At 54.5% G+C, this 12,069-nt stretch overlaps 1 protein-coding gene across 3 annotated transcripts in view; it reads left to right on the top strand.

Moving 5' to 3' along the window:
- Positions 1 to 12,069, top strand: part of ASB10 (ankyrin repeat and SOCS box containing 10) — a 17,864-nt gene extending 5,795 nt beyond the window's left edge. For 2 of the 3 annotated variants that reach the window (XM_019959340.2, XM_019959342.2), the window contains exons 3-6: positions 223 to 742; positions 5,021 to 5,134; positions 5,385 to 5,570; positions 5,718 to 6,056. In XM_019959340.2, the coding sequence (XP_019814899.2) occupies positions 223 to 742; positions 5,021 to 5,134; positions 5,385 to 5,570 (820 nt within the window). In that variant the 3' untranslated portion in view covers positions 5,718 to 6,056. Of the gene's footprint in view, positions 1 to 222; positions 743 to 5,020; positions 5,135 to 5,384; positions 5,571 to 5,717; positions 6,057 to 6,519 lie in introns of those variants that run through there. The other variant, XM_019959341.2, reaches the window with a different exon arrangement.

Raw genomic sequence — 12,069 nt, 5'->3', positions numbered from 1 at the left:
GGGCACTTCTCCTGCCGAGAGCACGGGGCTTGAGAGAGGGCACTGGAGATGCTGCAGAATGTTGCCAGGATCTTAGTGCGAGGCAGGCTGGAAGGGGACTGGCAGACAGCACCAGGGCCGCCCAAGGGTGTCCGGGGTTTGCTTTGCTCACACCAGCAATCATGCAGGGGCGAAGGTCTGCACGTCTCTCTTCCTCCCCCACGGCTGTCTTGCCCTTACTAGGTGCGCCGATCTGCTCCTGAGATTTGGGGCGAAAGTGGATGGTCGGTCGGAGGAGGAGGAGGAGACCCCTCTGCATGTAGCCGCCCGGCTGGGCCACGTGGAGCTGGCGGACCTCCTCCTGAGACGCGGGGCCTGCCCGGATGCCCGCGATGTCGAAGGCTGGACCCCGCTGCTGGCCGCCTGTGACGCCCGCTGCATGTCCCCCGCCGACGCCGAGGCCACCACGGCCCGCTGTCTCCAGCTGTGCCGCCTGCTCCTTTCCGCTGGGGCCGACGCCGACGCCGCCGACAAGGACAGGCAACGGCCCCTGCACTTGGCCTGTCGCCGCGGCCACGCGGACGTCGTGGAGCTGCTCCTGGCCCGCGGCGTCGGCGCCAACGCCATGGACTACGGGGGACACACGGCCCTGCACTGCGCTCTGCAGGGGCCCGCCGCGGCCCTGGCCCAGAGCCCGGAGCGCACGGTGCGCGCGCTGCTCAATCACGGTGCCGTCCGCGTGTGGCCAGGGGCTCTCCCCAAGGTACCGGGTGGGGCCGGAAGGAGGGCCGCGAGAGCGGGGTAGGGGTGTGGGGAGACCCGATCGGCGCCAGGTTGCTCTGGATGTAGGTAGCTCCAGACCGGGGGGCGGGGGAGTCAGTACTTCGTTTCTTTCGTCAAGAAAGCCCAGCCCAGCAGGGCGCAAACCGCACACCAGCAGGTGGGGAATGTTTGCTTGTGCGCCTGCGCACATGTACATCCACTGCGTGCTGTGCATATCCACGTGTTTGCATGTGCGTGTGTGTATACGTGCGTGGGTGATGAATGTGAACCGAGGGCGGAGGGGCCGGTCTCTAAAGGATCTGAAAAGACAGGAGGAATCAGGTCTGATGGGGGCCAAAAGGGCTAGTTTCTTCCTCAGAGGAGAGAGCTGATGAATGAAGCGTTTAGGAAGCTCCCCCTGACAGTGGGACCCGTTCAGAGAGAAACTCCAGTCACAGGAAACACTGGCCCGGGGCAGAGTGATAAGCCTGGTCTTGAGCTTCAAGGCCTCCTGACCATCTGCAGATGGACGTGAGAGCTTAGCAGAACATGCACCAGGGGCACCAGCAGCTGTTATGCTGGCACCAAAGAAAACACACTCACTGTCAATTTCCAATCTCTGCCTTATATTTAACATTAATATCCCCGAGACGGGTTCAGGCGGAAGACATGCGCTACAGATGCCCTGGCAGGGGACCCTGTCCATGCTGTGCTGTGTCTGGAAAGGGCTATATAATATCTCGGAGGATGATGGACCCCGGGGTGGGGACCCTGGTTCTCATAGGGGCTGGGTCAGGATGGGTGTAGGGCAGCAGGCTGCGTGCAGGTCCCTCACCCGCCTCTGGGCTTGAACCATCCAGCCCCGCCCAGTCCTGGACGCTCCCTGCTATCCCCACCTCTCCCCTTCACTCATAAACCTAGAAGCATCTGTGTAGATTCCTAAGCAAGGCCAAATAATTAAACAGCCCGAGAGTTCGGCAGATTGGTCTCCCCTTTGGGAAAATACAAGAAAATCAACAATTAACACTAATTAATCTCCTATTAACACCAGATAATTAGGAGAGGAGCAATTCCTGGTAATCTGACAGTGGCTCTGACAGCTAATGATTCCCCTTTGGGGAGGGGGTGGGAAGAGAAGGCAGAGCAGCGAACGGATATTCTGGGACACCACTGCCCGCCCCTGCAGCCCTGTTCTGTCCTCACTGCCCTGGGGACAGGCCAACACAGCAAAGTGCCCCCTGCGTCCCTTCATCTGGGCTCCACAGTATCCCAGGTGATCAAACAGTTGGCATTCATCTCCCACAACCTGTAGCTGCTCTGGGATTGGCTGGGCTGCCTGTCCTCCAGCGCAGAGCTTCTCCCTGGCCCACCGGTGACCACTGTCAGCCCCCAGCCAGTGCTGCAGAAGCCACCATGCTGGTCTGGGTGCTCAGACTGGAGCCAGGGACTGGCTGTGATGCTTGTTCATGTGACTCTAGGCAAGTCCTGGGATTCTTTGAACCCCTGTTCCTTGCGTGTGATACAGTCTTGACTTAAACTTAGTGGGAACAATAGAAACAAACACAGCCCTGACCACGCTCCAGACCTGTTCTAAGGTGTGTTACCTTAGACGCATGGATTTCTTCAGTCCTCCCAACAACCCCGTGAGGTAGATGGCAACTGAGAACACAGGCTCTGGAGCCAAGGACACTACCTGTGTGACCATCAGCAAGTTGCTTCAATCTCTCCAGTTCTCCGTTTTCCTCTTTATAATAGGGATATAACAGTATGCCTGCTTCACGGGTTAGTGTGAGAACAAATGAGTCACATATATCAAGCCCTTTGGACAAGGCCTAACCTCGAGATACTGCTCCTCGCCAGTTAGCCAGTGTTGTTCTAAAGTTAAATAATGTAGATGAAAGCACTTGGGAAGCTGTTGGGCATGATCCCAATGTAGGGGATTTTTAGACAAGGGATGGAGTGCTGTAGGTTAGAATAGCCGCAGGAGGCTTCCTGGAGGGGGTGGGACCTGGGATGGGCAGGGCTTGGAGAGATGGAGGAGGAAGATACAGGTATTCCGGGCGGAGGGCAGAGGCAGAACTCCCAGAGTGGCCTGGGAAGGGCAGAGAGACTGGCATAAGCGGCAGGCAGTAGCAGCAGGTAAGAACAGGAAAGTTATACATAACCAGCCCGAAGCTCTGAGAAGGAGCGAGACCAAGAGGCCTGCTCCAGGCAGACGAACTGGGGCGGTTCCGGTAAGCACTGCCCAGATGCAGGGACAGAAGCAGAGGGACTCTGGTGTGTGAGATGCTTTCTCCCTGGACAAGGCCTTCCACCTGCTCCCACTGCCCAGCAATATCCAGCACGTGCAGCACTCCCAGCCTGCCAGGCAGAAAGGTCTCCTTTCCTTGCAGGCAGGGGTATTAGAGACCCTAGTGTTACATGCAAGTGTGCGCAGCTTACATTCAGGAACGCTGCCCGAGTGACTGCTCTCAGCTGTTCTCAGGTGTTATGGAAGGTCCAGGGCCACTGCCTGAGAAACAGCAAGAGACAGAGTGGCTGAAGCACGATTCGGCTTACATGCATCAGGTGCAGGCTTGGAGCAGATGATGGTTCCTGGGTATGTCCGAGCTGTGCACGGCTGACTTTCTGACCGTGAGGACGGTGGCCCAGCACAAGCTGCTGCCCAGCATGGCTCGCCCCTCACAGCACAGGCCACCTCCTCAGACGGGCCTTTCTTGACCACCCATCTAGGACCGTGCCCTCCTGACTGCACTTAGCCCCTGAGCCTATTTTCTTTGTAGCGGCATATACGTAAGTGGCTATTAATGTGTTGTGTGCTCCTTCTTTTTTGTTTCGATATTTGTTTATTTGACTGTGTCGGGTCTTGTGGCACGCGAGAGCTCTATTGCAGTACGTGGGGTCTTCTGTCATGGAGCATGCATTCTCTGGTTGTGGCATGCTGGCTCAGTCATTGCAGTGCATGGGCTCTCTCGTTGAGGCACATGTGTTCTTGGAGCACGCGGGCTTATTTGCCCTGCAGTATGTGGGATCTTACTTCCCTGACCAGGGAGCAAACCCACGTCCCCTGCATTGCAAGGTGGATTCTTAAACACTGGGAAATCCCAAGTTTTCCTTCAGAAAGAGAAGCTCCCAGATGACAAGGACCTGTGTCTCCTCCTCACAGCTGGGTCCCCCAGTGCTGGCCCAGAGTGACCCTCAGTAAATGTTTGTTAAAGGAAGAATGAAAGATGAACCCGGCTGCAGCTTGATCCTAGGCGCACTCCCACATCAGGTGTCTGCTGGCCTCTTTCCTTCTTCTTAAATGCTCTCCTCGCCTTTACAGCCCAAGCTTCCCTCTCTGTGAATCCCTCGTGGACCACCCAGCACTCCTGCCCCGTCTCCATCCCTCCCCTGGCACCAGCGGGTTCTGCCTTATACGTGATTGACCTTTCTGTCTGCTCAGGAGCTCCAGCCTCAGGTTAGGGACCGCTTTCCCACCCAGGAAGATGCAGCACAGAGCCTTGTAGAGGCAGATAGGAGAGCAGGAGAAGGAAGTAGTTAAGGGCAGAGAGTACACCGCCGGCCTTGGATGGCTGCAACCACAACTTGGGCAAGTTACTTCTCTGTGCCTAAGCTTCCCTTGTCTGTAAAATGGGGACAACAACAGTCCATACCGGCAGGGCTGAGAATTGTCAACACACGTGAAGTGCTAAGAAAATATCTGGCATAAATTACGCAGAGTAGAAAAGCTAGCTGTTGTGCTGGTTTCCTGTCATGGCCATAACAATGTACTGCAAACTGGGAGGCTTAAAGCAATAGAGATGTATTCCCTTTCAGTTCTTGGAGGCTGGACATTCGAAAAGCCCAAGTGTAGGTAGGGTTGGCTCCTTCCAGAAACTCAGAAGGAGAATCTATGCCAGGCCTGTCTCCTAATGTCGGGTGGCTGTCCACAATCCTTGGCGTGCCTTGGCTTGTGGGCACATCACTCCAGTCTCTGCCTCCATCATCACATGACATTCTCCTTGTGTGTCCGTTTTCCCTTATGAAGACAGCAGTCATATTGGATTAGGACCCACCCTAATGACCTCATTTTTACCTTGATTACATCTGCAAAGACCCTATTTCTATGTAGGTCACATTTCTAGGTACTGGGATCAGGACGTCAGCATATCTCTTGGGGGACATAGTTCAACCCACAATAGCTGTTCCTTGGCTTTCTCGTCACCAGGCCTGTTCCGCCAGGGACCAGCCGCGTGTGGTAACCCCTGGAGCACTGACGCAGCTCTGCCCCCTGCAGGTGCTGGAGCGCTGGTGCACGTCCCCGCGGACCATTGAGGTCCTGATGAACACCTACAGTGTCGTGAAGCTTCCTGAGGACGCCGTGGGCCTGGTGCCTCCTGAAACTCTACAGGTCAGATTCTCGGACCCTGAACACACAGTCACCCAGCCTGCCCCAAGAGACTTCCAGCTCCTAAAGGGAAGCCCTGTGGGTTCCCCCATTCGGCCCCCACAGAAGTTACTAAGGAAACGAAAACTCAGAGTGAATACCTGAAATGCTCCTGACTTCTAAGAGGCTCCTGGAGACTCCCACCCCGCCCCCCACTTTAGAAGCAGGTGCCCCCTGCCCAGGGCTCCCTCTGAGCCCCTCGTTCTGCCCCCAGAAGCACCATCGTTTCTACTCCTCCCTCTTCGCCCTGGTGAGGCAGCCCAGATCGCTGCAGCATCTGAGCCGCTGTGCGCTCCGTGCCCACCTGGCGGCCTGCCTGCCCCACGCCCTGCCTCGCCTGCCCCTGCCGCCCCGCCTGCTCCGCTACCTGCAGCTGGATTTCGAGGATGTGCTCTACTAGGTGAGCCCAAGGCTCTGCAGACCGCCCCAGTCGCTGGGGGCCAGAGGGGGTGGAAATGGGTCCAAGGCAAGATAAACGTGGGGGCAGGGCCCTAGACAGAACTCCCCAGACCACCAGACCTTTCTGAATCCACCCCTCTCCTTCCAGATGTCCATTGCCTTTTGAGGGAGTCTGAAAGCAGATGCCCCAGACCCTAGGGGATGCCAGCCCACTGCTCACAGCGCCTGGGACTTGGGATTGAGTTGAACGGATTCAGGCCGAGGTGGCCCTCTCAGCAGGAGGCCCAACTCCACAGGGAGGAGTGCTGTCATTCCCCCCAGGAGAGGCAGACGGACCAGGTGGCCAAGTGACATCTGATGGAGAGAGAGCTAGGACTCATGGCAAATGATATATACTCTCCTGGGGGAGGGAGTGTCTCCTGAGGCCCCCTCCAGACTGTCCAAACCCTGTGCTCACATTAAAAATATGCAGGCCTGTGTTATTGGATGCTGTCTCCAATAGCCCCTCCTCTAAGCTGGCTGGTTCACGGGGACCCGAGATGGGCAGATTTATGGGGTCCCTTGGATCTGCCCCATGGTGCCAGCTCTATCACCTGCCTCCTTTTGCCTCCACAAGCTACTGAGGGATCCCAGGCAGACCTGACCCTCTGGCCACGATGAGGGGGAATAGCCATCAGGTGAGATGGTGCAGAAAAGGCCTGAAAGAGAGCCAGCGGGAGGACGGGGGAGCAAAGAGGCTTGGGTAAAGAGAATGAGGCTGTGGAATGAGGCCGGGCGGACTGTGGGGCAGGGCGGTACAGGCAGCCCCAGGCTTGGGCAGCGAAGTGAGGGCAGGAAGACAACCAGAGGTGGATGCACAGGGCAGCCAGCTTGGCGTAGCCCTGGACCAGGCGAGAGTGAAAGACGCAGGTTTAGAAAAGCTGAAACTCTGCCTGCTGCCTGTCCCATAGGTCGGATGTACACCTGGGTTCGGGAGCTGAGCTGAGACGTAACACCCCTGGGTTCTAGTCCCAGCTTTGCCATTAACTTGCGGAACAGACGTCTCTTCCTGCTCTGGACGCAAGCTTCTGCATTTGTCAAACAAGAGAGAAGGAGAGGGTCCCTGAGGGTCTTTGGAGTCCCGGGATTTTAAGAACAGGCAGTCCCAACAGCCAGGAGCCCGTCTGCGACCACAGGAGGGAGGTGGCGTTGCTCGGAGCCACGGGGCAGCCAATCCAGTGCACGGTGACCCGTGACGTCAAGGTCGCCGGACAGATTTCTTAGCGGCCCAGGATGCGCAGGCGCCGGAGTTCGCAATTTTTCCCACCAGTCGCTAGGAGCGAGGCAGCAAGGTGAGGGGCCTAGAGGGTGGGAGACGGAGGGGGCGTGGCCTGAGATGGACCGACGGCGCGAAGTCCTAGACGATCTCGAGATCACCGAGGTGAGCGGGCCCTGATTCCCACCCGGCCTCACGGCCCTTGGGCTGACCGGCCCGCGTGGGCTTCCAGCTGTAGGGCGCGGGAACAGCCGGACGGGAAGGGCTGCGCCTGGGACCCAGGCCCACAAGCGGTCGGGACAGTGGCTGACTGAGGCCTGACCCCTAGGCTGTACACGGTCCAGACCCGGCCAGACCCCGCAGGGCCCCCTCCCAGGGGAAGTGGGCGCAGGCGAAGAAATCAGGAAGCGGTTTGGGACAGGCACAGATTTCGCTCACGGCTTGGGGCCTCCCCCGCCCCCGTCCTCGGGAGCCCCGTCTTATCCCAGCGTGGGACCTGGGCAGAATGCCCCTTATTCCATTCATTGGTTCAGCAGGGGTTTGAGGGCCTCCGGTGGGCAGGACACAGGCCACACAAAGGCCTGGCTCTCCCGTCCCCACTAGAAAGTTCACTCCAATGGTGACAGAGACTGAGCAAACAGACGGGAAAGTTTCAGAGTGATAAGACCTCCGCAGAGGGTTTCATTGGTGATTGTCCAAGAGCGGATCAGCCGCTGAGCGCAGGTGACATGGACACCTCCTCTTTGAGTAGGTGACATTTAATCTGAGGCCTGAGTGACAAGGAGGAGCCAGCCACATGAGTGGAGTGAGGGAGAGAGGGAAGTGACATGAACTGATGTGTATTCTGAAAGATGGCTCTGGCTACTGAGTGGCTTGGGCGAGGGAAGAGGTGGGGAGGAAGCGTGAGAGACCAGTTCAGAGGCTACTTCAGGAGCCCTGGCAGAGATGGAAAAGCAGTGGGTGAGACTTGGGATCCTTTCTGGAGACTCCATGGAACTTGGTGATGGAGTAGAAATGGAAGGCTTAAGGAAAACAGTCCAGGATGACTCCTCCACCCTTTTTTTTTTTGGCAGAGCAACACTGGATGGAGGGTGGGACTAATTTGCTAAGGTGGGAAAGATAAGAAAGGGGCAGATGGCAGGGGAGTCAGAAAGTCTGTTTGGGAGATGTTGAGTTTGAACTGCCTCTTACAGATAGCAAAGAAGCTGTGTGACATGGTCATTTAAATCTATGAATTTGGAATCCAAGGATGAGGACAGGCCTAAGGATATAAATAGGGGGGAATGCATGTGTTTGCATGTGAAAAATATTTAAAGCTCTGTCCCAAGAGAATCTTGACTCTCATGGGGATGACTTTTCTGAGAAAGTCCTGTATATGCATTTTGATGGAAATTCTAGTTCATTTGCATCCACGTCATTCATTTTGTGCTTCCTGAGTCCCAGGTTTTAGGCACTAGATACAGGGCTGTGAATGAGACCTGCTCCCACCCTAGTCTGAGAATTTTCCATCTAGTCTGAGAAACAAGTGTGTGAATACCGAGTTCAGATACAAAGGGCAATGTAGTGAATGCAAAAGACTTGTGGGAGCAGGATTTGAAGGCCTGAAGGAGGAAGGAGAGCAGGAGCAGCAGGGGGTCCTGGGAAGACTGCACAGAAATTGGAGTGCCTCCCCAAAAGTGGTAAGAAAGGGGGAGGATTTCTGGCCATATCTGGAGAGCACTGGTTCATGCAGGAGGCCTTTTAAGAATGTAGGGCATAAGGGAAGAAAGGCGATGTGGAGTGGTCAATACAGGAGGCTGCTGGCCAGCTTCGCACGTTCTCCCTTTAGCAGGGCAGTGTTGGGAAGGTCCTTTCTGGGGTTAGACATCCAGACACTTCTTGCAAGCCAGGGAGCTTCCTCCTCAGCCTCCTGGCTGCGGGTCCCGCGGGCCCAGAACCTCTCCCCGGTAATTGCTTTCCGTAATGTGTTTGCTCCAAACCAATTTCACGCCTCCGTGAGGACTCCGCCCTGCACTGGAGCGCGGACCTCCCCACCACCAACCTACCCGCGTGTATCACGTGCGCGGCACACAATCGGCACACATTTAACCCCACGATATGCAGAGTTCAAGTACCTGGATACAGCCAACATACATGAAACTACACGTGTGTTTGCTAGGCTTTAAGACCCTTGCGTACAACAGTCACCCGCCCCTCCCGCCCCAATCGGTGCACTCACAGTGAAGGCACCTGCAGCGCCCAGCGCGCTGGCCCTTGGACGGCTCACCTGGTGCGGTTCCTTTGCTCTCCGCGTGTCTCCCGGACTAACGCTAGGGGGCGCTGCAGCACTCCGCGCCTCTTTCGCGGTGACGCAGTTGCGCGCTGCTGCCACCAGAGGGTATCCGCGGACAGAGCCCGAAGCTCCCCACCGTCAGTGGACACTCGCCCGCCAATGGGGGAGGCGAAGGTGTATTTGGATTTGACTTAAGAGTACTTCGTTTGTTTGTTTGTTTTTTCTGAGTGCTGGCTCCCAGTCCGTGAACGGGTGGCCAGATGAGGAGGTCGACACAGGCACACGCAGAGAGGGTAGATTCAAAATAAAATTCTTCCGTACAGAATTTCCCCAATTGGTGAGTAGTTAGATGGGACAAGTCAGCACGTGGGCAGCCAAAGAAGCATTTTTAGCATTCCATTTTAGACATTGAGAGGAGGTGCTTACTTATACGGGCCTGTCCAGGGATTCAATAGGAGAACCAGAGAGTTTTCTTCTCAGTAGAGAAATGAGGCGGCTCCTTTCAGGTTTGAGAGTGACAGCTTCTGTCCTTGGTACTGATGGGAGAGTTAGAAGCTGTGTTTGGAGAGCCACTGATAGGAAGAACGTCCATAATCGACCACTCTGCTTTCCTTTGTCCAGTTAGTGAAGGAAGAACTCATTTTGAAGGGTATTTCCTTATATTCACGTGATTGTTGCAGGAGCTTTCTGACAAGACAGAGTGTATGCTCAGTCGCTCAGTTGTGTCTGACTCTTTCAACTCTTTGGACTGTAGCTCACCAGGTTCCTCTGTCCATGGGATTATCCTGGCAAGAATACTGGGGTGGGTTGCCATTTCCTCCTTTAGGGGATCTTCCCCACCCAGGGACTGAATACGCCTCTCCTGCATCTCTTGCATTGCAGGTGGGTTCTTTACCACTGTGCCACCTGAGAAACTCAGAGTAGATATTAATTGCTCTCGCTCATGGGTGGAGAAGTTAAGTCAAAAGGGGGCCAAGATCACATGGCCCAGAGAGGAGTCAGAACAGAAACTTAATTTTAGGGTTTTTTTTTTTTTTTTTTTAATCCAACCAGTGCTCTTTTCCATTTACCATGCAGCCTCAGTTCCACGGTCCATGAAAGGGCAGGAAAAGGAAATGGGCTGCTTCAGTTGCCACTATGTATGTGAGGGTTTTATTCTAATTCAGCTACTGAATGTCAAGGACTGTGCAGAAGTCACACTTCATGACCCCAGCATGGCAAGGGAACAGATTGAGGATATAAATGGATTACCAAATACAGTATCTCACAAACACACACCACACCAGAGCCATACAAAGCCCCGGAAGTCTCACGCGCCTTATTTCAGAGTTGGTGGCCCATTGGGACTTGTTGGCAACAAGCTTTAAGCCTTTACGCTCTGTGACAGCTTGAGCAGAGAATTCCACTTTACAGAGTGTAGTTCTGGGCAGTGCATTCTTGGCTTGAACCAGATGATCAACCTCTTCAAGATTAGAGGGTCTTTAACCTTGAATCCTTGACAACACTTGATCCATTTCATCCCATCAAAAAGTGACAGACTTATTAAAGTGGCCCTTTACTGGGGGAACTAGTTGGCTAGTCAGGGAGGAGATTTCAATATATATATATATATATATATACTTTTGAACTTTTGGAATTTTGTGTTTGGTGGTTTTCTTACATATGCAAAAAGTGAATGTAGTTACTTAAAAAAAAAAAAAAGGCTCTTCCTTCATGCTATATTTGATTGGTGGTGTTAATACTCATACAGCTTTAATTTCAGTGATTGTAGCCCCAAAGTTGCCTTGGTAATTTTTCAAGTCAATAAGATTCTATTATCTACCCAACACTGTAAAGTCATCACCCCAAGTACTGACCTCTCACTTTTTAATACATTTTTGAAGTCTGGTCTTCCACATGGGTACCATGCAGTACTTGGTCAATTTTACACAGGGTTCAGAATACCTTTAGGAGGATGGACAAGGATTACCCTTGTACTTTAGTAGTGACTGGCGTTCGCAGACTTGAGGTAAGGCACCTCTTCTTCCTCCATATGGACATGTCCCTCCGGACTGGATCTCTGCGAAGTTTCAAGACAGAGCCTGAGACAGATCAGGACCATGTGGAAACCACACCCTTCTCCCTCGGCCTCTCATGCACTGCCAGTCAAGCATAACGAAAGCAAGTCCCACCCTCTCTGTCCCTCTTTGGTGGCAGTGTCTTTCAGGGTGCTGACTTGAATACATCAGCCTGACATGAGCCAACAGGACACTCCCAATATGAATAAAGTTCCCCGAGATCCAGAGTTCCCACCTGCCTTGCCTTCTGTCCAAACGCTGAGACTCCAGTGTGAGTTTTCCTCCTCACCGGAACCAGATAACTTTCTTCCATTTAGACTGCATCTTCTTAAACTCGCCTGCTTCTGCTACTGTGAATTTAAGCTTGCTTGGCTCTCCCTGGCCCCACCTGAATAGCAGTGAGCAGACGACCTTCATTTAGTTAGCCAGGGTTGCTCTCCTTCCTGAGGCTCGGGTCACTTTTCTTCTGGTAACTTTCCTGACTTAAAGTCTTTCTTGCCCACTGACCTGAGGCTGCTATCCAGCAGCAGAGCCCCGTGACTTTTGCCTCTAGATTGACGAGTCTACTTCTGGAAATCAGGAGGAAGGAGGGGAGGGTAAAAGGCGCGCCATTCCCGTGTCTGAGAAGGGGGGAGGTGAGCAGAGTCATCTGCAATTAGCGGATAATTAGCGCCGCTGACCCTTGGGGCTCATCAGCGCTCCCGGGGCCAGCCCCCAGCAATCAGCCAGGGCAGGTCGAGAGTGTCAGGCCCGGGAATGAATAGGGCTCATCAGCGGCGCGGGAGTCGGGGAGCCAATCAGGAAAATTAATAGCGGAAGAGAGGGAGAGCGAGCGAGGGAGGGAAACCCGGACAGACAGACAGACAAGAGAGATCGATGTAGGCGAGAAATGAGGGGGCAAATAGAAAAAGGCGGA

Source organism: Bos indicus, chromosome 4 (genome assembly GCF_029378745.1).
Source record: "Bos indicus isolate NIAB-ARS_2022 breed Sahiwal x Tharparkar chromosome 4, NIAB-ARS_B.indTharparkar_mat_pri_1.0, whole genome shotgun sequence".
Taxonomy (NCBI): domain Eukaryota; kingdom Metazoa; phylum Chordata; class Mammalia; order Artiodactyla; family Bovidae; genus Bos; species Bos indicus.
This window is presented reverse-complemented; position numbering and strand designations above follow the sequence as displayed.